Genomic DNA, 25514 nt, shown 5'->3' on the forward strand with positions numbered 1-25514 from the left:
AGCAGAACTAATCTAAGGTTCACTTAAATAGAATGGGTGAGGAAAGGTTAGTAAAACAGGTGTTAGGATGGCAAGAAAGAGACCCAGAGGAAGACCAAGGTCTAGGTGGATTGATTCAGTCAGAACTGTCCTTAAAAGAACAAACTGTTAGACATGACAATATTGGAGTGTTTATAAGTAATAGACTAATTTGGAGGAAAATGTGGTAAGATTAACGATAATGTAAACTTAATTTGCTAGTGCTGTCATAGTAACATGAGCACCCCTTGCGGGTACATATCAGGAAATTGATGACGATGATGATGTTGGTCTTCATGCCAGTGAGAATAATTTCTGTAACTTGTTGAATTGGATTTAAACGGTATTGATGTGAACACAGATTGATAAGAAAATAACTATTTATTAACTTAAAAGCTAATATTTCGCTGGTATTATATCCAGCATCTTCAGAGCACACAAACAAAGTTTGTTACAAATGCGAGACAACCACAATTCGGTGTAACAGTGGGGCTAGTATAAGTAACTGCAGCGTGCAACACAAGACTAAAGTCCTAATACAGCAGCATCTAAGTTTAAAAAAAAAAAAAAAAAACAGTAGTCCAAAGTTTTGAAAAAATATAGTAGTCCAAATAGTAGTCCTTGAAAGTTTTGAAAAAATAAAATTAAAATAAATAAATATTAATTTATTTACTCATTATATGAAGAGCCACAAGCTTCAATTTGGTGACATTTAAGTTAAGGGATATTACATCCCATATTGTGTGGACAGACATGTGCTTGTCGTACATGTTGTTTATTTTTTTAACGGTATACAGTCATACCCTGACTTATGTGAATCCGGAGTTACGCTGTTTCTTATATGTAAGTATTCCCATCCCGCTTCACGCCTCACCACTAGTCGTATCTTTCAGGTGCAGGCCGCATTTGCCAGTGTCGCACATGCTGTGAACCAGCACTGAGATGTTTCATGCGGTCTCCATTCATACACAATTTTTATAGTCTACAAACCTTGAGATTGTTTAATGTTATGTTCTTGATAAAAATTTTATCACATAAAAAATAATAATGTCATCCAAAAGAAACAAGTCCGATTCTTCTACAGCTAACAAGAAAAGAAAAACATTGACTTTGGAAACAAAACTCAACATTATTAAGGATTTTGAAGGAGGAATGAAAATTTGTGAGCTAGCAAAGAAGTTCAATCTACAGGAATCCACAGTAAGAACAATCATAAAAGAAAGGTTTACAGATTTTGGAGGACATGGATTCTAACGAGGAATGAACTGTAGCCACAAGGCAAAAGGCAAGGAATAAAAAAATCATTAGCTTGCTATGAAGAAATTTTGCATGACAAGAAAAAGACATTATGCCGTAAGACGAATCTATTAGACTTTATGAAACCATCGACATCGAAATAACTTTCTGTTTTTTTATGTACGAAAAAATACAATTATGATTATATTTCTTAAAAAATATAGGTGTTTTTGTAAACCTTTGGTCCCAATTGTATGCTTGTATACATAAATTACATGCAAAATTATATCCCGAGTTAAGCGCTTTTTGTTGGTCCCACCTACCATGTAACTTCGGGGTTTTTCTGTATATTAGAACATAGAAAAATAAGTAAATAATTAATTAATTAACTTACTGCTGATATTTCACTGGTGTTATAACCAGCATCTTCAGAGCACAAAAATACAGTTTGTCACAATATGCGAGACTATAACAACATAGTGTAATCAATGGACTAGTTAAACAAAATTGTAGCAGCAACACAAAGACTAGAGTCCTGATTTTGGTGCCCTCTGTCTGAAAAAAAAATAAAATAAAAAATTTGCAGCTATCACATAAGACTAGAGTCCTAAACAGAGAAAAAAACTGGTACTAGTTTTTTCTTAAGATGGCTGTCTCCCAGATTTTAGGCAAATTTATACAGCCATATTTGTTGAGATTTGGAGTATTTCAGGGCTTCTGTTGCCTCTAAGAACAATCTCTCCGACTTGTAAAATCTTCTGTGCAGTACTTTTGTGTTCTTCCAGTTGATCCTGTGTGCAGGGGTATCCAGAGCATGGTCTGCTAGGCCCGACTTTCCATAGTGATAATGCCAGATGTATCTTTTGTGTTTGCTGATGCGGATGTTCACAGTTCTTCCTGTTTGACCGTAGTAGGCTGGATTACATGAGCAGGGTACTTCGTAGACTCCTGGATGTGGTAAAGGGGGAATGCTGTCCTTGGGTGAGCGGATAAGGGTTGCTAATTTGCCACACGGTCCGAATGTGGTACGTAGTTCATGTTTATTAAGAATTCTTGAAATCTTTTTGGATGTGCCTTTAATGATAATGCACATTAAAGGCACATCCGAAAAGATTTCAAGAATTCTTAATAAATATGAACTACGCACCACATTCGGACCGTGTGGCAAATTAGCAACCCTTATCCGCTCTCCCAAGGACAGCATTCCCCCTTTATCACATCCAGTCAAGCCTACAACAGTCAAACAGGAAGAACTGTGAACATCCGCATCAGCGAACACAAAAGATACATCCGGCATTATCACTATGGCAAGTCGGGCCTAGCAGACCATGCTCTGGATACCCCTGCACACAGGATCAACTGGAAGAACACAAAAGTACTGCACAGAAGCTCTTACAAATCAGAGAGACTGTTCTTAGAGGCAACAAAAGCCCCGAAACACACTCCAAATCTCAACAAATATGGCTGTATAAATTTGCCTAAAATCTGGGAGACAGTCATCTTAAGAAAAAACTAGTACCGGTTTTTTTCTCTGTTTAGGACTCTAGTCTTATGTGACAGCTGCAATTTTTTTTTATTTTACAGACAGAGGGTGCCAAAATCAAGACTCTAGTCTTTGTGTTGCTGCTACAATTTTGTTTAACTAGTCCATTGATTACACCATGTTGTTATAGTCTCGCGTATTGTGACAAACTGTGTTTTTGTGCTCTGAAGATGCTGGTTATAACACCAGTGAAATATCAGCAATAAGTTAATAAATTAATTATTTACTTATTTTTCTGTGTTCTAATACATACTTAAAAAATAAACAACACATCCCATATTGTTTCTTAGCCGAATAAGAAACTCAAAGAGTTTCATGCCGAATATAGAAACTATATAAAGTTTGGTGATGCCAAGCGTAAGCAAATACCTGGATGGTGCAACACCTGATCCATTTGTTAGTGCAAACTGAGGCAACACATAGTAAGGGTGGAGCTAGCTCCGATCACTATTCTTGGTATTTACCCATAATGTGAACTTAGCTCCTAGGAGCTGTATTACTGTTCTACATTATGAGAGAAGGTCACTACCCAGACCGGTTTCAACCTTTATTGAGGTCTCATCAGTGAGTAGGTAGACCTAGTTAATACCAAGTTTGTAGCAAACAGAACTTACATACCCTACTACGAGAATTGCCAAGAAGGTGTCCTAATAAATTACTAATTATATGAAGACCCAAAGGCTACCAACTCACTGATGAGACCTCAATAAATTGTTGAAACCAGTCTGGGTAGTGACCTTCTCTCATAATGTAGAACAGTAATACAGCTCCTAGGAGCTAAGTTCACATAATGATTCACTGCTTTATCACATCCAGGAATCTATGAAGTGCCCTGTTCTTGTCATCAAGCCTACTACGGACAGACAGGAAGAACTGTGGATATCCACCTCAGTGAACACAAAAATTATATCCGGCACTTTCACTATGGCAACTTGGGTCTGGCAGACCATGCTTTGGATACCCCAGCACACAGGATCAATTGGAAAAAAACAAAAGTAATGCACAGAAGCTTCTACAAGTCAGAGAGGTTGTTCTTGGATCAACAGAAGCCTTAAAACATACTCCAAACCTTAACAAGTATGGCTGTATAATCTACTAAAGATTTGGGAGACAGTCATTCTTCTTCTTCAAATGTCATCCTCTAGAAGGAGGTTGGCAACCATGTCACGGAACCTTTTTCTTTCTTTTGCTGCTCTGGGACATTTATGGTAATTCAAGCCAGTCCAGTCCTTAATGTCTTCAAACCACATTCTCCTGGGTCCAAAATATTTAAGTTTTCGCTCTTTAATTATTTTCATTAATGTTCTTTTCATTTTTGCTTTCTTTAAAACATCTTTGTTTTTCATTTTCTCTGTCCATGGTATTTTCAACATTCTTCTGATGGTCCACATTTCGAAAGCTTCTAAAGTATTTTATTAATCTTTTTCTTGTGTCAATATTAATATCTCTGGATGTTAGAACAGTTTTCATATCAGTAAAGGCTTTTCTTGCTATCTCTATTCTACTTTTTATTTCTTTAAGGGAATTTCTGCTGTCTGTAAACATTTGTCCCAAATATATAAAAGACTGAACCTGTTCAATTTTCTTTTTGTTAACAGTTATATTTAGTTTCTTATTTCTTGGTTCTTTTGATATAATCATGCACTTTGTTTTCTTTAGGTTAATAATTAGTCCCATGTCTATGCTTCTGTTGCAAATTTCTGTGACTAAGTTTTGAAGATCATATTCAGATTCAGCTATAAGGACTGTGTCATCTGCATACTTGAAGTTCCTACTTCCGACTTTTATACCCTTCAGTTCTGAAATATTTTTAAAAACTTGCTCACTATATATATTGTACAGTAAGGGTGATAAGACACATCCTTGCCTTACTCCTTTTTGATTTCGAAGTTGCCAGAATATGTATTTTTATATCTTATTGAGGCCATTTGATTCCAGTATATATTTGTAATTATACATAGATCTTTTCCTTTTAACCCATTATTCTGTAGGATATGTATTCATTTCTTGTGATCTATATTGAATCAAATGCTTTGATGTAATCAATAAAACAAAGGTTGTCAAGGCTTCTTTCACATAATGTTTTAAAATTGAAGATTCCTTCTCTTGTACCTTTGTCTTTTTGAAAATCTGATTGAGTTTCTTCTATTTCTACTGACAAAGTGCCTTTTATTTTCTTTCTAGGATTATTCTCAGTAGTAATTTTGTAACATGGCTTGTTAAACTTATTAGTCTATGTTCTGAACATTCAAAAGTTCTTGGATTTTGAGAATAGTGACAAAGATAGATTTCCTTAGATCATCAGGGATGTATCCTGTATAATAGATGTTATTAAAAATAACCTTTAGGTCATTAAGTGTGTTTTCATTTACTTTCTTTAACAATTCAGTAGGGATCTGATCGGAGCCTGGTGTTTTACCTGTTTTCATTTGACTTAGAGCGTATTCTATTTCTTCATATGCAATTGGTTCACCACCCATATTTTGTATATCTGGTTCATCTGTGCAGTCAGAGTCAAACAGTTCTTTTCCATATTCTTTCCATCTTTTTATGATATCTTGTGTCTCTAGTAGCATTTTTCCATTTTGATATTTTATACAAGGATTATGGTTGAAATTTTTCTTTTTATTTGTCAGGGCTTGGATTGACTTATGCATAAGTCAATCCTATGCATCCTAAGACCAATAAGTCAATCATAAGACCCTAAGACCATACAGTCATCCTAAGACCAAATTAATATTTATTTATTTTAATTTTATTTTTTAAATTTTTTAAATTTTTTTAACTTAGATTCCGCTGTATTAGGACTGTAGTCTTGTGTCGCACGCTGCAATTACTTATACTAGTCCCACTGTTACACTGAATTGTGGTTGTCTCGCATTTGTAACAAACTTTGTTTGTGTGCTCTGAAGATGCCGGATATAATACCAGCAAAATATTAGCTTTTAAGTTAATAAATAGTTATTTTCTTATCAATCTGTGTTCACATCAATACCATTATTGATCCAATTCAACATGTGTGACGAACACATACGCCTATCCACACATATTTCTGTAACTTATTCACAGCAGGTGTTAGAGTCAGATGAGCAGAAACTATAGTCAAGACTAAGAAAAGGAGTAGAAATTCCAGAGGTCATCCCAGTTGGCTTCTTCATATTGCCAGAGGATGCAAGGTTGGGAGTGGTTGGGGCATGGAGGGGCCTATGAGGGAGGAGGCTTGCATAAGGTTGTGTTACTAGTTGCAGAGAGGAGAGGTGACCTCTACAGTGTATCTATCCAGAAGGAGAACTGGTCAAAAAGAGATCCAGAGTATTTGGAGAGTGAAGCAAGTTATCAGGAATTCAAGTAGGTATGTGTATGATTTGTGTTAGGTCGTGACTTATAGCAAAGACTTCTGCTTCTTGTCCAGTTTGGTCAGTGGTGTGGGAATAGGGGAGTCAGTTGGAATTGTGGACAGTGAAGTAGGCCAGGAAGATGACATCACTATTTGGATAGCTGGATTGTAGATGGTCAAGTTTCATGGAAAGGAATGTGACGAGGTCAGAATGATTGTCAGTGTTTGGAGACCAGTAAATGCAACAAATGAATGTTACTAAATGGGGCAAGGAAACCTTGAGCCAGAGAATGTCAAAAGCAAGGGGATTCTAAATTAGCCATTCTCTGGCAGGCTGTATCGGATTTCACGTAAGCACAAGTGTTACCTTGTCGTGAAAAGGATCGTGAAGTGTATAGTTTGGGCACTGGATATGGACAGTAGGAGATGTAGTTGCAATCTGGGTTTCTGTCAGAAATAGGATATCTGGTTTAGAAGACTGCAAGTGGAGGTGATGAAAATCATCTATGTTTGTGTTAATGCCACAGATGTTAGTAAAGTGGATGTGAAGGTGAGTTTTTAGTGAAGAGATTCTGACTTGGTTTGTGTGTGGTGTCTGTTTGTGATGTGGCTTTTTTTTGATGGGATTAGTTTATGAGATTGATTCATTTTTGCAAGTGTTGCTGTCATTGTTTGTAGGAGCATTCATATGTTTAATTGTGATTAGCTGGACATATAGTGGGGATACACAATGAGAGAGACACAGACTCTTGGACATTACTTTCATACAGAAAGAAACCAGTCTCCATACCACGATGTGTCCTCGACAGTCTCCCCCCCCCCCCCACATACCACTACTTGGACTCTCTCTCTTTCTCTCTCTCCAGGAATGACATGACTTGGCAGGGTATGTAGCAGCAGGATTATGCACCAGTTGACCACGAAGCCTCCTGACTCATTACTGACAGGTTAAGGCCCATGCATCTGGTGGCCAGCCTGCAGCACCACCATTTTAACTGATGTACCTTCGAAATGGAGGAGGTTATGGGAGCTCTAAGTATGTTTAGCTCTTGAAGGATATCACTCACATTCCACAGAGAAGAGAGGGGTAACAGATTCTAAATAATAATTATTATTATGATTTCATGGAATTAAAATGGGTAGCCAACTCATTTATCAACAATGCATTCAAGGGTCACTGCTAGTAGTTCATTCCATTAATTACTCTCCAAGCAAAAAATCAAGTTTCTCACATTTTTGTTAACCACTCTTACTCTACTTTCAGGACTTAGCTTCTATCCTCATGTCATGTGCCATAAATCCCATCAAACACCTTTAGTAACTTATATGTTTTTAACACACTCTCTTTTTTGCTTATTAACTAAACTTTGTAATACACACACACACAGAGACCATTAATCTACCTCCCAGAGACCAGTCAAGATTTTGCTCACTTGTCTCTATATGCTCTTCACCACTTCCTTATCCCCAAGAAAATTAGGTGACCAAATCCATATATAGTAGTCCAGATGTGGCAGCATCAAAACTTTATAGAGAGGAATAATAATCTCATCTTTACTTGTCAGCCTAGTCTTCAACAACCAGGTAATTCTATGAACTATTTTGGCCACTTGTGCAATATGTACTCTGAATGCTTTAATTTCCTGTCCATCATCACACCCCAAACATCTAGCCTCATCGATTTCTTGCAGTCTGGTCCCATCAATGTAATACACAGCTTGTAATTTTTTTCAACCCAATAATTTTACATAATTTTACACTTTGTCACATTGAACTAAAAACAATTATCTTCCCATACTATCAGTTAATAAAGAGATAATTAAATTATCTTTTTATTAACTACTGCATTTCTCAGTTTTGCATCATCAGCAAACAATTGGATATTCTGAATTCTCCTCACATCATTCCATAGTTAATAATTTAATGTCACCATTGTTAAAGCAAAAAATCTAGTCCTCAAATATTTGATAATTACACACTTACACAGTTCAGAGAGAAGGCATGGATGCACCCCCCCCCCCCCATTCTCTTCTTTCATGGCATATATTGAAAAATTTCTTGTGTATCAATAAGTTACTCAAAATATTTGATATCACTAATTCAGAAGATAATTTTCACTACATAACATGGAAGTAGATAATAATGGGGGTCCACCCTTGTGGATGCATGAGAACTAGATCTGTTGGCTTGACGGAGTCAGAGAATTAGTTTAAGAAGTATTATTGGTATTGTATGAATAATGGTTAGGGTAGGCCTTCTCCTTGGAATCAGTCTTCAGGACCAATGGAGATGCCATGTACTAAAACTGTCCTGATACACTCAGTAGACACATTCCTCTATAATTATTTGATTTCCATTTATATAAATTGGTATAAAGAGAGCTCTATTCAAATCATCTGTCATTTGACCATACGACCAAATTATTAAGCCATATTTTGGATTAATTATCAAAATTTTCCTAGAGATTTTCACGTGCAATTATATCACATTTGCATAGGCAATGGATATTATATTCAGCATAGTTGGTAACAAGATTATTTTGTTTGTTTTTCTTATCAGAATCAATTTAGTGATTTAAACAGCAAGTATAGCATGGTTTTGAACAGAATGGATTTTGATATAGCATAGTTTATAATTTTTAATAATTAACAATTTGTAACAGTAGTACAGTACAGTATGATCTATTACTGACATACGAATTCTACTAAAACAGTACCACTGTGATTTAGCATACAGCAGCTTTATTTCAGCTTTAGTGAAACAAAGTTAGTTGTGGTCACTCTAAAATTTTTAAAAATTTTTTATTATATACAAGAGTACTCTTTTATATGCAATTATGAGTGGGAAGAAGGAAATGCAAAAAGGCTTGTGAACTTAACAAATGTAAATGGTTAACACTAAAACAAAAATTTGAAATTATAGTGTCAAAGAGAAAGTGTACTGTATGCTAAAATAGCACACGACAAAGGAATTAATGAGTCATTGGTATGAATGCTAATTAAGAAGAAAGATCAAATCAAGAAACATGGAATAGCCACATCATCTTATGTGACAAGTCATCACTGAACACAGAAATTCTGCAATGGATAATAAGGAACAATGCTTCTGATTTCCTTATGGACACAGACCCTAACATTGAATAAAGCTTTAAAGTTTGAACTTTATTCGATGTCAAAGTTTTGCATGCAAAGAAAACAAAACAAAAACCATTGTTTCAATACAATTTCACAAAATAAAAACTCGTGTTTATTTATCAACAATCAAAATTTTTATTATTTTTTTCATTTTATTTTAATCCATTTTAATTTTTCTATGCTCATTAATTAGAATTTCTGGTGAGCTTGCAGTAAACAAATGATACATATTTTTTTTTTTTTTAACCAATACTGTAATTGTCTGTTTGGAACACGTTAAGCTATAGCATATTATAATAAATTTTTAAACAGTACAGAACTTTTTTGGCACCAAGTAACTGCACCATGCAAGGTATTGTACAACAGGAGTGGAGAGGAAAGGAGAAAAAAAGAAAAATATTATATACTTTAGATTTCTTGGAAAATTCATACTGATAAAATTGTTCCATTTCACAAAGGTGGTTATAAAACAAAAGCCAAAATTATAGGCTGATTTGTACATCTGAAGTTGTGGTTAAGGTATTGGAGAGATTGGTGAGAGCTAGGAAAAAAAAGTGGGTTAATAACAACAGTATTCTCCACGCTTATGAGCATGGGTTTGTTAAAAGGAGGTCATGTTTTACCAGCTTGCTTATATACAATAACAAGGTGATGAATGTATTGGACAAGGGAGATGTATGAATGGCATACTTTGATTTTGCAAAGGCTTTTTATAGATTGCCACAAGTTGGTAACTAAACTGGAGCAGATAGGATTGGATGATAGATTACTGAGTTGGATAGGTAACTGGCTTTAAGATTGGTATCAGCAAGTTGTGCATTATCCTGGAAGAGGAAAGTCACTAGTGGTGTGCTGCAGGGATCTGTTTTGGGACCATTGTCATTTAATTTGTATATTAATAATATTGGGATGGGTTTAACTGGTGATATACAACTGTTTGTAGAATGCAACACTGGGGAGAGTGATGAGGAATCAAACATATGTTGTGACCTTACAAGAGGATTTGAATGGATTGCAAAGTGTACATTCTGAAATTTGATAGGCAACAATGGGATGCAAAGTATACACTTGGTGAGGAAATTTCAGAGGAAGTTGAGGAGATAAAAGACATTGGAGTTGTGGTGGACAAGGATCTGAAGTTCAGAGGTCACACTGCACAAGTTGTAAAGACATCACACCAGATTAAGGCAATGATGCAGAGGACCTTAACATGCAGTAATAAAGAGGCTCTGGTTCCATTGTATAAGGCCTTGTTCAGGCCTTATATGGATTACTGTGCACAGATTTGACCTCCTGGTTTTCATGGTGATGAGAATATGTTGGAAAAGGTCTAGAAATGCTGACTAAGATGATGGTCTTTGGGATGTGGGATATGACTGAGATATTTCAGTTGGTAAAGGGTTGTTAAAATGGAAGAAATTTTTCATAGAATGGGAGAAGTAGAACAATGGGACATCCCTGGAAACAGTATAAGGAGGGTATGAGCAGGGGCATAGGAGCAGGTTCTTTACATGGAGAGTGGTTGGTAAGTGGAATGCATTGCCTGACATTGTGGTGACTGTAGATGCATGGAATAAGTTTAAAGCATGGTTCGATGGGTTTTGTGTGTAACAGTGTGTGTACCTCCTATGATGAGTGACTCAATGGAAGTCTGGTGGTCTTAGCAATAATAATAATAGAAGTAACTATTATATTTAAATGATCATTGTGTATGTTTGATTTATTTTTCGTTCTTTCTGTACTGCTTTATAATTAATAATGCTACTCACTGATGGTTCATCATAATAAGAAAAATAAAATAATGTACTTTGTATTCCTGCCTTGCCTCTGAAAAATGGATTCAAATTCTTCCTTTCAAATATGATAAAATGCAACTCTCCAGTAAGCTATACTTCTCCTTATTTAAAATAAGTATACAAAATAAGAACATAATGGAGAAAATCCACTTTTTAAGAAAATAAAAAGAAAAAATTAAGAAAAGTCAGGTAAAAGACTGCACAAGGAGGCTGATGCTTTCCTGCCTAGAGAAAATAGTGCATAGTAATGAGTCTTTTAACTGGCAGCTTCAGTACTGCACTAATTGTGAAGGGGAAAAAAAAACAAAAACAAAAAACATAGTAATCATAGCCTTTTAACCATGCTACCGGCCAATAGATGTCAAAGTTACTATGGATGCGAAGTGCATATTAAAATTTTAATACCATTGATATTACATTGAAATATATGATGGATGCAAAGCATATGAGGATGCATATTTGATCCATAATGGATGGCAAGGTGGTTAACCAACAGTTTCAGTACCATACCAAAGCTGGGGGGGGGGGGGGCTATCTTGTTGGGAAGAAATATTTTTCATTTTTTTTTCATTTTTTTTTATTACACTGCATCAAAAAGTCACATTAATATCTTTTTCAAACCTAAAAAGTTATTCTTCAGAAGCCAGGTATCAACTATAAAACCAGATTATTCTTCCACAGCAAACAGTTTAAGGTATTAAATATACATGAAGCAATTTTTTTATGTAAGCCAATTCATATTTATAGACCAGGATGAGAGCCAATACACAGCACATTACTGCATGTATATACAATTCAGACACTAGGAGTCAACACATTAGAATATGCATTTGTGTTAGTGTTAAGTACCCTAGGATTTAATTTAGTTCGACTATTTTGGCCATCAGCAACTAGTTAGAATAAAGTCAGCAGTTACACAAAACAGAATGATTATCTCACAGCCATGCTGCCTCCAGCAGAATTGATGATATTAAAATTTTAAATGAATATTATTTTTCTTAAAAGAACTTACTTATTTGCAGGAAAAATTATTTCAACAACATAAGAATCAGTATTTTCTAGCTGTCGGGATATGCGACTATGTTTAGTACACTTAACACTGATCTTCAAACCATTGCAGGAACCAGGTATAGCATCAGTGCATAAATGCCACTGACGATTAACTCTCATTAAGCTACCTTCAACTCGAGAATGTAAAATTTTCTTCCCAGATTCTGAACAAACAACTGATGAAGGAAATGTCATTGATATTCGGAATATTCTTTGAGCAGCCCTCTTTGCTAAAAATGAAGAATAAAAGAACAGGCTGGAATTATATTGCTTCTTTATCAATATATCACAAAATTATAATAGAAGACTTCAATTAAGATAAGTAAAACAACACAGAAAAGTTATAAACACTTAAATCCTATTGTACCTTTTTTGGAATGAAAGAAAAATATGCTCACACAAACAGCAGTAAAATTAAGAGAAACTTTAGCTTATTTTTAGAATAGCTCAAAAACAGTATTTTGCTTCATTTTTTCAAACAGCAAAGAAATTCAAAAACAAATGTTTCATGACATCATTTTTATATGGTCTTGAAAGAATAATTAAGAGTGAAATAATATTAGTTTCTAAAGGATAATAATACTGTAATATATCTGCTGTTTTTCAGAGTAAGAAAAAATGAAAAAAAAAAGTTTTTTTTTTACATTTTTAATTAAAGGGTGAATTATTAATCAATAATCAGTCCTACATAAGCTAAACTGATTTACATAATAAAACTGAATGAAAATATGGTTTGATACCCTTTGAAGGTAAATATATAGTATGCACAAAGAATAGCAAAATGACTTATGCTTGACATTTGTGTAGTTGTAATATAAAGCCTTATAAATGTAAACTAAAATTTAGATTTTATACTTGCAATATTTCATTATTATTTTACCTAACATTTCAGGGTATAATCTTTGTTAAACAGAAACCTCATGCATAAGTGTTTTTGTGTGTGTGTGTGTGTGTGTGTGTGTGTGTGGTGTGTGTGTGTGTGTGTGTGTGTGTGTGTGTGTGTGTGTGTGTGTGTGTGTGTGTGTGTGTGTGTGACTTCCACACACAAAAGATTGATATTTATAGTATATTTGTAACAGCGAGTGAGCTAAGAAATTAATTTTTATAATCCAGAGAAAGAACAAACAGGGAGATTTTTCATTCGAGATGTTTAGTGAAGAAATTCATTCCCAAGGTGTCACTATGTTAGTCGCGTCAGATTATGTAAGATCGGTCAATGATTGCATCAACCCAGCTTATGTAGGACTGGTAAATTCAGACATTTATTGACATCAAGAAAGCTAAAAGGGCTTACTTCCATTTTTTAATCTCAAGAACTTCAAAATGGCAAGTAAATGGATAATAATAAATTTGACAACTAGGTTTCATAACTGAAGAACTATATTTCTTGTTTATAAAAATTAATGAGTTCACTTTCATTTTCACTGTATCTTTACTTTGCTAAGGAAGGCAGAAATCTTTATGCAAAACTTGATGTATTTCCTGAGGGAGTGTACAGTGCATTGTGAAACAATGAAGAGCTGAGAGCTAAACAGAGTGCAATTGTAGAGAATCATTCAAAAATGAGAAGAACATTGTAAGATAATGTGCGGAGGGAGAATTTTCTGAATGATAATGTTGACTAATCATCTTTAATAAATTTGTGAATGTAGTTAATTTTTTCAAAGAAAAGAAGAAGACAGAATAAAGGTTTTTAATAAAGTAATTTTCTTCAGGATATATATATGCAGAAATTTTAATTTTTGTTAGTATTTTATAAAAAAAAGTGAATAAATCCTAACATTAATATTATATTGTTCTATTAGTAATATATGTTTTTTTTTCTTTTTTGAAATATCATAACGAATATATATGTATACAGATGCTTGTCAAAAAAGGGACTTTAACAAGCAACTGTATACATTTACCATGATATTATTATTACACCCTCCATGTAGTCAACAGACTCATCGTGGGAGGCTCATTCATTGGCAACATATTTATCATATATCTTATCTTAAAATCCTTAACACTCCTTGCATTAACAACACATTCTGGTAATGTGTTCCATTCACTGATAATTCTTCATGTAAAAAATCTACTCCTCACACCCCTTTTCACTACACTTTTACATAACTTTCAGGAACGACCTCTGGTTCTGTCCCCTCTCACCGTCTACTCTTTTTATAATCCCCTCTGGATTATAACCTGTATTCTTTCTATCTATCAAACTCTGCAATTCACATCTCTCCAACCTCATTCCATAGCCAACATTCCAAAGTCCTGGCACCGTCTTAGTCACTAGCCTCTGGACTCTCTCCAGTGTCTTCATATCACATTGAAACCAGGTGACCAGATTTGAGCACAATAGTCCAAGTGTGGTCTGACCAGTGCCTTATACAGTGGCACAACCAATTCCTTATCCTTACATATTAGAGAATTTCTTATCATAGCAGCACTGAGAATGTGCAGCCTTTGCAACACTAGAAATATGCCTTCTAAACTTCAGTCTACTGTCAACCACCACTCACAAATCTCTAATCTTGTCCAATTCCTGCAGCACAGCACCATCGATATAGTATACAGCCTTATATTTCCGCACTCCAAAATGGAAATCACCTTGCAATTATTGATATTAAAACTACAACCCCACCCTTTTGTCCATGTAAAAAGTCTATATTCAAATCTTCCTGAAGGGAATTAACATCAGCAGTGCTACTTATAATTCTTCCCAACTCTGCATCATCAGCAAATAACTGAAGATCCCCAGTTAGTCCACATGATATATTGTTTACAAACAAGTTAAACAGCAGGGACCCAAGAACAGAACCCTGGAGCACTCCACTGGTTATCCTGCTTTTTTGAGACACTACTCCATCATACACAACCTGCTGGTATCGTTCAGAGAGCCAATATCTGATCCATCTAACCAATATATGCCTCTGTAGTGCAACTGAAAGAATGATGGTACGCTGCACCCTTCGATTAGAAAAGGCCTAAGTTCGATTCTCATTGTGATGGGAGAAATCTTTATATGGACTTTTTCAATTGAAGGTGAGTCAGCTGATCTCATATGGAGGTAGATGGGTTTTTTTCTCTCGGAAACTAAGGTTTTTCATTCTGCATACAGACAAATCGGCAAATTACAGACAAAAAATACTAGTTGTAGTGGTGGGCAATAGATGCCATTGATGTAGACGATTGGTAGTAGAGGTTCGGTGTACGGTGGTGAAGATGGAGAGCTGTACAGTTAAGTATCCTCCTGGGATGAGTCTACAGACTCCTTGCAAGTGTCATGAATAATAATACCTATTCCCATCCTCTGCAGTTTGTACACCAAGCTGCAGAGGATGGGAATAGGTATTATTATTCATGACATATTATTCTCTCTTATCTAACACACGTGTCACCTTATCATAAAATGCAAGTAATTTACTAAAACAGGACCTACCCTTTACAAATCCATGCCGGCCATAAAGAATGCTATGTCCATCAACCCAATTCTGTATTCTATTCCTTACCATTTGACTTCTGTACGAGAACCATGCTTATACATTGGTACTATTTTGTCTTCTTTCCACTCCTTAGGAACCCTATCCACTGCAAGACTTTCATTAAATAACTACGTCAAGGACATAGCCATATTCTTAAGGAGTGTACACCACATTCCTTAAGAATACGTATCGATATGTCATCCATTCCCACAGCCTTATTCACATCTAACCCAACCAACATCTGATACACCTCTGTTTCTTTTACTTCCAATTCTCCTAATACTTGCCTCTCTTCTATATATTGCACCGGATCATTTACACCAGTATTATATATGCTGATAAAGTGCTCATTCAATAATTCCACCATATCCTTTCAGCTGTTAGTCTGTTGTTATGACTATCCACCAATTTTAATCTGCATAATTATTCTTCCTCTTGATTGCCATGTAGCAGAAAAATTCCCCTGAGTTAACCTTGGCCTGACCAGCCAATCTCCTCTTATACTGCATCTTTTCTTTCTTTAACATGCTAGTCACCTTTCTAGCCTGCACTTTATACTCTTCATGGGTCTGATCACCACCGACCGTCTTGTACCTCCTCAATAACATTTTCTTTTCCAGCACAGCCTGCTTGATTTCACTGTTCATCCATTTCACTACTACTTTATTTACTCGCTTAACCCTTGGTATGCATACATTGCTTTTGTCAGATACTGACTTGTGAGTTTCCATGCATTGTCAACATCTTTTCCTCTAATTTCATCGACCCAACGTATTGATGCTAAGTAACTACAGAGTTTCCTATAATCACCCTTTATACTTTCACACATATCCATTTTTGGCAGTGACCTTTTCTTCTTTCATCACTTCCCAAACAAGTACCTCATGATCACTCTCACCAACTGGCAGCAGTGTGAACACTTCATTAACAACTACATTTTGTGAAGTTATCACCAAATCGAAAACATTAAAGCATCTAGTTGCTTCAATCACATGCTGCTTAAGATACTTATCTCTCAGAAATTCCACAAACTTGCTCTCCTTTTTCCCACACAATCTCCTCCTTCCAATCTATATAGCTATAATTAAAATCTCCCATCAGGATCACCTTATTTTTACATGCCCAACTAATTTGCCTAAACATTTCACAATCAGTATTCTCTGTATTCCCTAGCCTATAGCAGCATCCTATCAGATATACTAAGCTATTTATTTCAACTTATCTTCATCTGACCTCCATGAAGGCAGAGACTTGTCATGGGAGGTACACACTATTGCACACAATGCTCATCCAATCATGCCTTAAACTGATTCAATGTGTCTACATTCATAACACACTCAGGGAATGCATTCCACTCATCAACCATTCTCCGTGCAAAGAACCTCCTCCTCACTCCTCTGTTTACATCCTCCTTATACACGGTTCCCAGTGAAGGCCTCTTGTAACAACCCCATTCTATGAAAAATCTCTTCAAGGTCAACCTGGTAACAACCCCTGACTAGCTTATATGTCTCAATCATATCCTCCCCCTTCCTCCTATTCATGAGGCTTTGCAACTTGCATTCTCTCAATCTGTCCTTGTACTCCACATTCCAAAGACCACTGATCACCTTTGTTAATCTTCTCTGGACCCTTTTCAGCATATCCTTGCAACCATAAAAACCTGGTGACCAAATTTGTACACAATAATCCATATGAGGCCTGATCAAGGTCTAATAGAATGGCATCATAACCTCACTATTTCTGCATATCAGGGTCCTCTGCATCATTGCCATTATCCGATGTGATGTCTTCATAACTTGAGCAATGTGGATCTTGAATTTCAGATCCTTATCCACCATCATTGCTAGTCATCTCCTCTACTTCCTTTAAAGCTTCCCCACAAAGTGTATACTTTGCATGCCATCATTGCTTACCAAATCTCAAAACCCTCACTCTTTGCACCATTGAACTGACAGTTCTACTTACCTGCCCATCATGCAATCTAAACAACTGCTTGATTCTGCATCATTTGCAAACAGCTTCATATCACTGGTTAAACACATCCCAATATCATTAACATACAAGTTAAACAGCAGTGGTCCCAAAACATACTCCTGCAATGCACCACTAGTGACCTTCCTCTTTTGGGATACTGCATCCCCATATACAACTCTCTAATACCTATCTGACAGCCATCCAACTCAGAAGTTTGTTATTCGATCCCATGTGTTTCAATGTATTTAACAGTTTGTCAAAAGCTTTTGCAAAATCCAAGTACACCACTGCATATGTATCTTCCCTGTCCAAGGCATTTGTCACCTTATTATAGTACATAAGCAAGTTACTAAAACATGATCTCCCTTTAACAAACCCATGCTGATAACCACACAGAGAATACAGCTGTTATCAACCCATTTCTATATCCTACTTCTCACCAATCTCTCCAATAACTTCACCACAACTCCAGATATACAGATTGGGCTGTAATTTGAAGCTACAACCTTATCACAACTTTATGCAGTGGAACAATTTTATCCTCCTTCCACTCCCTTGGAACCTGTGCTATTGTAAGACCCTTATTGAACAAGCATGTAAATTCCCTTGAACATTTCCTTAAGATGCATGGTGATATGTCATCAAATCCAATACCTTGTTGACATCAAGGTTATTTATTTCCTCAAATAGCTCCTGCTCACTCACAATTAAGCCATCCTCTCCCAAGTTCCTCATAATTCCACCCTGATTAGGATGAAATACCCTTATAAATTGATCACTGAATACCTCAACAATGTCTTCTGCAGCAGTTACCAGAATACCATTTTCATCAATTACTCTAGGGTTTTTCTTTGCCTGATTTGCCAATTTCTGCACTTTTGTTTTCCTTACTAGCTGAGTTATTCTCCTAGCTTGTTCTTTATACTCATCATGATTATTCATCTTGTACTTCTTCCATAGTACAGTACTTTCTTTTTCCAGATTTCATGATTAGCTCCTCCACATTCATCCATTTTACATCTACCTTATTTGGGCTTTTGGCCTTAAGATTACATTCACACATTGATGCTGTTATGTATTTCTTTGTTAGTTCCCAAGCAGCATTTATTTTCTTACCATTCAACTCTCCGTTCCATGCTATAGCATAGCTCTAAGCTGTCTCCAAGCTTGTCATAACTACCAGCCCTATAATTCCATACATATATCCTTTCCTCACAAAAGTCTGCATATGGCTAGCCACAACTCAGGTGATCACTTCATGACCACTCTCACCAAGTGAAGGAAAGTGTCAAACCCCACACAATTACATTTTCTGATGAAATGATCAGATCTAAAACTCTTGGTCCTCATGTGCCTTCCTTTACATGCTGCCTGAGATAGTTATCTCTCAAGAACTTGACAAATTCATTTTCCTTATTTCCAAATGCTATCTCTTCATTCCAGTCTATACCACCATAATTAAAATCACCCATAATTCCTTTGTTCACAGTAATCTAAGTTTTTTATACATTTCTTAATCAACATCCTCCACATTTCCAGGCCTATAGCAACATCCAACTAAATATGTCTTCCTCTAAACCTCCACATTTCATCACATTGCCTCATAAGCATTGCCACTATTTTCTTTATTATTATTATTCAGGCCTCCATGGAGTCAAAAGACTCATCGCACGAGGTCCTTCCTAGGAAACACAAAGTCTATCATACCAGTCCTTAAACTCATTGACCGTTCTCGCTCTCACCACTATCAGGCAATGCATTCCATGGTTCAACCACCCTCCATGCAAAGAAACCACTCCTAACCCTCTTGCTCACAGTTTCCTTTCATAACTTCCAGGGATGGCCCCTTGTCATCACTCCTTCACGCTGTTCAACCAAGCGAAAGAACTCCCCAGTGTCAACCGTGTAACCACCTCTCAACAGCTTAAAATTCTCAATCATATCACCACTCCTTCTTCTATCCACTAAACTCTGCAGTCCACATTCCCTCAGCTGATCCTCATAACTAATATTGTACAGTCCTGAAACCATCTTTGTTATCCACCTTTGTACCCTTTCCACAGTTAATTTATCCCCATCAAATCCTGGGGACCAAATCTGTCTGCCTTATGTGGACATAATTTCTCTGCTATCATCAGAAGCACTTTTCCTCCCTTTTTGTCATTTCTATTCCCACAAAAAATACTGCATCCTTCCATTTCTATTACTGCTAGAATATCATCATCATCATCATCAAATTCCTGCCATGTACCCTCAAGGGGTGTACAGGATATGATAGTACTACATGAAAAAAATTACATCATTATTAATTTCCTATCTACAATTTTCCTCCAAATCAGTCTGTTACTTGTCAAGACTCCAACATTATCAGATCTTATATTTCTATCGTCTAAAGCGCTTTGTACTGTATCAATCCACCTATATCTTGGTCTTCCTCTGGGTCGTTTTGCTGCCAACCTGGCAGAGAACACTTGTTTTGCTAATCTTTCCTCGCCCATTCTGTTTAGGTGACCATACCACCTGAGATTAGCTCTGCTAACGCATTCCTGGATGCTGACAATGTCAAGTTCTTACCTAATATCCTCGTTTTTAATATGATATTGCCATTGATGCCATCTGTTCACGCCTATAATCTTTCTCAGGACTCTCATATCTGTGGTCTCTAGTCTTTGGTCAAGTGTTTTACTTCTGACCCAGCTCTCAGATCCATAAGTTAAAACTGGTTTGAACACTGTCTTGTATACAGCTAATTTAGTGTTCCGACTAATTTCTCTCTTATTCCATATGAATTTATTCAATTGACTTCTCACCATACCAGCTTTGCTGATTCTGTTGTCTATTTCTATATTTAATTTACCATCTTCAGTAATAATCGTGCCTAAATAGCTGAAATGTTTTACTTGTTCCACAGGTTCTCCATTCACAACACAGTTGACATTTTCAATGATTTTGCCTATTTTCATTGTCTTTGTCTTTTTATTGCTGACCTTCATACCATATCTATTACAACAGCTATTCAATTTAGTCAGAGAATCTTGCAGACTTGCAGCAGATTTATTTAGAAGTATAACACCATCTGCATAAAGCAAAGAGCTGACATTACCATCTCCAATTTTGATATCATGTTTAATACCACTTTCCTTCATAATATGATCCATATAGATAATGAATAACAGAGGGGATAATGTCATTCCTTGTCTCACACCAGATTTAACATTAAATCATCTTCCTGTACTTCCTTCAATTCTAACTGCTGACTTACAACTCAAATAAAGACTAAGTATTGCTTGATATAATACCGCATTGACACTATATAACTGCAGCGTATTGAATAGCTTCTCTCTTGGCACCTTGTCATATGCTTTTTCCAAATCGACAAAATTTAAATACAGATCTCTGTTATATTCCCATGCTTTCTCGACTATTTGTCATAAAGTGAAGATCTGATCCTGACAGCCTCTATTTGGCCTGAATCCAGCTTGTTCTTCACCAAGCTTTTCTTCCACAATTCTTCTCAACCGTTTCTCAAGTATACTTGCATAGATCTTGCCAGGAATACTCAGTAGGGAAATACCTCTGTAATTCTCACATTCAGTTTTATTTCCCTTTTTATATATGGGTACTATGAGAGCTCTACTCCAATCATCGGGAATTCGTCCCTCTGTCCAAGCTTTCTGAACTATGCAGTGCAGCCACTGTAAGACTCTTATACCACCATACTTCAGCATTTCTGGTCGAATATCATCTACTCCTGCTGCCTTTCCACATTTCAAGCCTTTGATGGCTTTTTCTACTTCTAGTATGGATTCCTGACTGCATGCCTGGTCAGTTTTTTTTACCACTGTGCTATTAGCACTGCTTGTTTCATTTAGCAGTTTTTCAAAGTAATTACTCCATACTTCAAGGATATCTTTTTCTCCCGTTTTCATGTCACCTTTATCATCTCTAATTCCTTTTACAGCACTCTTTCCTCCATTCTTAAGCTTCTTCAACAACCTCCAGAATATTTTGCCACCTTCTTGATATTTATTTTCTATATTCTTGCCAAAGTCCTCCCATGACTTTTGTTTAGCTAGTTTTACACAGTGTTTAGCATTCTTGCATTTGTCTCTATATTCTCTAAGAGCACAAGCTGACTTATTTGACAGGAACTGGTATGCTTTCTTCTTTTCCTTCAGTGCCTCTTTAACTTTCTGTGTCTGCCAGGGAGTTCTGATTTTTTTATCCTTACAGATAACCTCACCACATGCCTCTCTGGCAGAATCAATCAATGTTTTCTTCAAAGTTTGCCACTGAATCTCCAAGGTTTGATTCATGTTCTCAAAATCTTTTATTTTTTCTTCAATAATCTTTGTGTATTTTAGTCTACAGCTCACATCTGAGAGCTACTCAACTTTTATTCGCTTTAAAACTTTCTTACATGTTATTCTTTTCAATATGAAATTCAATTTTATCCTGCTCAAGACTAAATAGTGATCACTTCCAATTTCAAATCCTCTGTACACTCTGGTGTCCTGCACCAGGGAGAAAAAATCTTATGTTGGAACATGGTGTTAGTAATAACCAGTCCATGTGTCCTGAGCAGAAATCCAACACATATTTGCCATTATTATTAGCTTTGCTCTTTTCTCCAAATTTTCCCAAAATATTTTTGTATGTCTCACAATCATTTCCTACTCTGCAATTTAGATCCATCCCCAACAAGGACCAACTTTTCATTTTTCATTGTGTCAGTTGCTTTTTCTTAAGCCTCAAAAAATTCCTCCACTTCTATCTTAGTAGAACCTTCTGTGGGACCATAGGCGCAAATAAGTCTCATTGTCCAGTTTCCCATTCTCATATTTGCCCACATTACTCTACTTGAGACTGACTGCCATTCAAGAAGATTAGCTTCGTATTTTGTGTTGAATACTATGGCTACTCCTTCTTTTCCTTGATTATCATTGCCTGAATATAACATTTTGTATTTATTGCTCAGAAAGATCTCACCAGTTTTGGTCTTTTTTGTTTCAGTCACCCCTATTATGTCGATCTGGTACTTATCTAATTCCTCAGCTAGCTCCATTTCTTTGCCATTCAGGCTTCTTACGTTGATAGTACTGATCTTTAACTCTGGTGATTTTGAGTTGGGGTTTATTTTCAGATTTGTTTCAGTAGGTGACTTTTCGCTGTTCGCCCTGGTTCCCTGGCGAAAACAACGGGGGCCTTGTTTAACCGGGCGACGCCCCAGCCGGCATGAAATTTTGTCATGTTGTACCATCATTCTATATTTTGGTTTAACCAATTAAGAATACAATTTGGTCGGCTAAATCCCAAATTGCCAGCCCATGCTCGTCCGTTCAGTATCCAAGTAGATACCCAACAGTGTGCACCACGAGAAGGTGAGGATTGGACATTAGGTCAGAAGCCCTGGTCGGGCTTCTGACCTAATGACCACATTCCTTTAAAGGCTATGTGAAATATGGTTGAATGAATATCATATTCATTCAACCATATTTCACTTATTCCAATAATTTTGGGGCAAATAAACTCCATCAGTGAAACCATTTCAAGATAATACTAATATTGCACGATAATATTACTATTTCCAAACTTACATGCCTGATGCTTCCAGAAACTATTTAGAATCTCAGTGGTTTTGATAAGGTTCTTATAAGTTATAAAGAAAACAAGAAAACTATCTCCTGAGTTTTGATTGAACATCATTGGGAGGAGAAAAGAGTGAGAGATGGCAAGATAATTAATTCTGGAAAGATTAATTGCTTGGGGGAAAAAAAAGTACTCAGTCCAAGGAAAACACTTATAATTTGTTGTCAGCTACTTTATCGTAACTGCATAAATTATGTTAGCAAGAAATAAGCAGAAATACATTTTAAAAGAGATACTAACGTTACTGCACAAGTAGGAAACACAAATTCTGTCTCTAGTCTCTCTCTTACCTTCATGATGGTTGTTCAGTTAAAACTAAGATATTAATACTAATACACTAAATTGGTTAAAACTATTTTTAGCCATTTTTGAATCTACTGATGATTTCATATTATTAAAATATGATCCTTGCTGACACATATAATGCTATGCATTCTGGGAGGGGTCACAACTCAGATCGGTTTCAACCTTTATGGAGGTGAAAATGTAAAGGAGTTCTCATCTTTGGCTTAGAATAGCTAGTATAGGGGTGCAAGAGAGCCTGATAGCATTAGGAGAAAGAAAAGACAAAGAGATAGTATGAGGAATAGAGAAAAGGCCTCAGCTCTTTTTATATCATCATAAAGCAAATGGCTATCAGTTTTCCTTTTTCAACAATCTTATATAGACGCACATCCAAAAGACCAATTGAAACTAAAGCACAAAGATGATGGATACCCAGGTGGTTAGCCTTATATTAGTTAACCACCTTGAGTTGGCCTTCTCTGCCTTCGATAGTTCTCCAGTCATCCCTGCCACATTGAATTAAGAGGATGGAACCATTCAAAAAACCTCTCATGGCAAAAATAGACAGAATTTTACCCCCTCCCCCCCAGTAAATATTGCGTAATGTGGATGGTCTATACTATCTAGTCAAAAATTTGATATCTCCTAGAATGTTTCTTAATAAATACAAAAATCGTCTGAATGAACAATAAAATTTCCACAGCACAATATTATAAGCATTTTAATATCATATTGCTAGTTTTCAAATCCATGTTTCTTTTTAACCTTCCAATAATGTTATTTTAATTCATTAATTATTAAAATCAAAATTCTTTTCCCATTGCTGACACGTGGTTGGTACTGCAAAAAAATAACCTCTTTTGTTGTAACTAATGGAATGCTCAACATACTACATAATCTGTTCAAAACACACAAGACAAGAGAACAGCTGTATAATGCATGTTCTACTGTTTCCAATTGGTAACAAATGTCACAGATTGGATTTCTGATGTTAAAGTACCTCAATTTGATGGTATTGACTGGAAGGCAGCCATATGCAATTTTCCAAGCAAGATCCCTCCTGTTAGGTATTCTTGGAACTTCAATATGTTATGAAACAAAGTGTTGTTGTCAGTACCCAACTGTGGAGTTCATGGTGAAAGAGATTAAAGATTTCTTTATACCAAATTTTATTTTATTTTTAATGGAAAGAATGTCAATGCCAGAGTGTTGTAGTATTCAGGAACAATCTTATTTTTTGGACCTTTATAATCATTTACTGCAAACAGAAAGATGAATCAAGGTAGTAAAGGAGAAGGTCTGTACATGTGTGATTGGTCTGCAATATTTTATGGATTTTTGGAGCTGTATTGCTTAAATAGCAGAATTTTAAGACTGGAAGCCCAAATCCTCCATGCTTCTTTAATAGTTGAAGAAATTCCTTTTTAACTTCTTGCTTTTCTTCAGCTTCTGTGATGTCTGCAATGTTTATTATGTACAACTGAGCAGGAAAGATTATGGTTTTGAGTATTATATGGCTTTAGAAAAAAAGGAAAGTGGTTCTATTTTCCAGTCTTCTAAGGTTTCAAAGTCTTGTATATAAGTTCTTGAAATGGTAATATTGGATAAGTGGAGAAGGGAATTCCAAGTTGAAGTAACGTAAAAGTCATATTTCCAGTAAACAACAGGTGTTACACCTTATTACTAAAATAGTCTGCATTAGAGATAGATGTTGAAAGTTTTTCCACTTGGTTATACTATAAAGTAAAGATATCAAGAAATTATATCCTTGGTTTAATCCTTTATCCAAGTGTAGGCAAACAAAGTTTGGCGTAAAGTAACTTCATGACTGAGCAATTCAATGAGACCTCAGTAAAGGGCAGAACTGGTTTGGGGAGTGATCCTTCCCATTATGCATAGCATTATACATGTCCGTAAGGATATCTGCTCTGTATTATGGGATACTAAGGCAAGTGATGTGAAGTCATTAGCCTCTATATATATGTTGCGCAGTTCGTGAAGTTACTTCATGTGCAA

General features: G+C 35.9%; 1 protein-coding gene across 1 annotated transcript in view; it reads right to left on the reverse strand.

Moving 5' to 3' along the window:
• LOC150095877 (uncharacterized) overlaps positions 1 to 25514 on the reverse strand; it is a 710412-nt gene that overhangs the window by 143063 nt on the left and 541835 nt on the right. Inside the window, exon 44 of the mRNA XM_090409554.1 lies at positions 12077 to 12344. Coding sequence (XP_090265680.1) covers positions 12077 to 12344 — 268 coding nt within the window. The remainder of the gene's footprint in view (positions 1 to 12076; positions 12345 to 25514) is intronic.

The sequence above is a fragment of the Typopeltis vanoorti genome, chromosome 19 (assembly GCF_054136105.1).
Source record: "Typopeltis vanoorti isolate ZY-2024b chromosome 19, IOZ_Tvanoo_1.0, whole genome shotgun sequence".
Classification (NCBI taxonomy): Eukaryota; Metazoa; Arthropoda; class Arachnida; order Uropygi; family Thelyphonidae; genus Typopeltis; species Typopeltis vanoorti.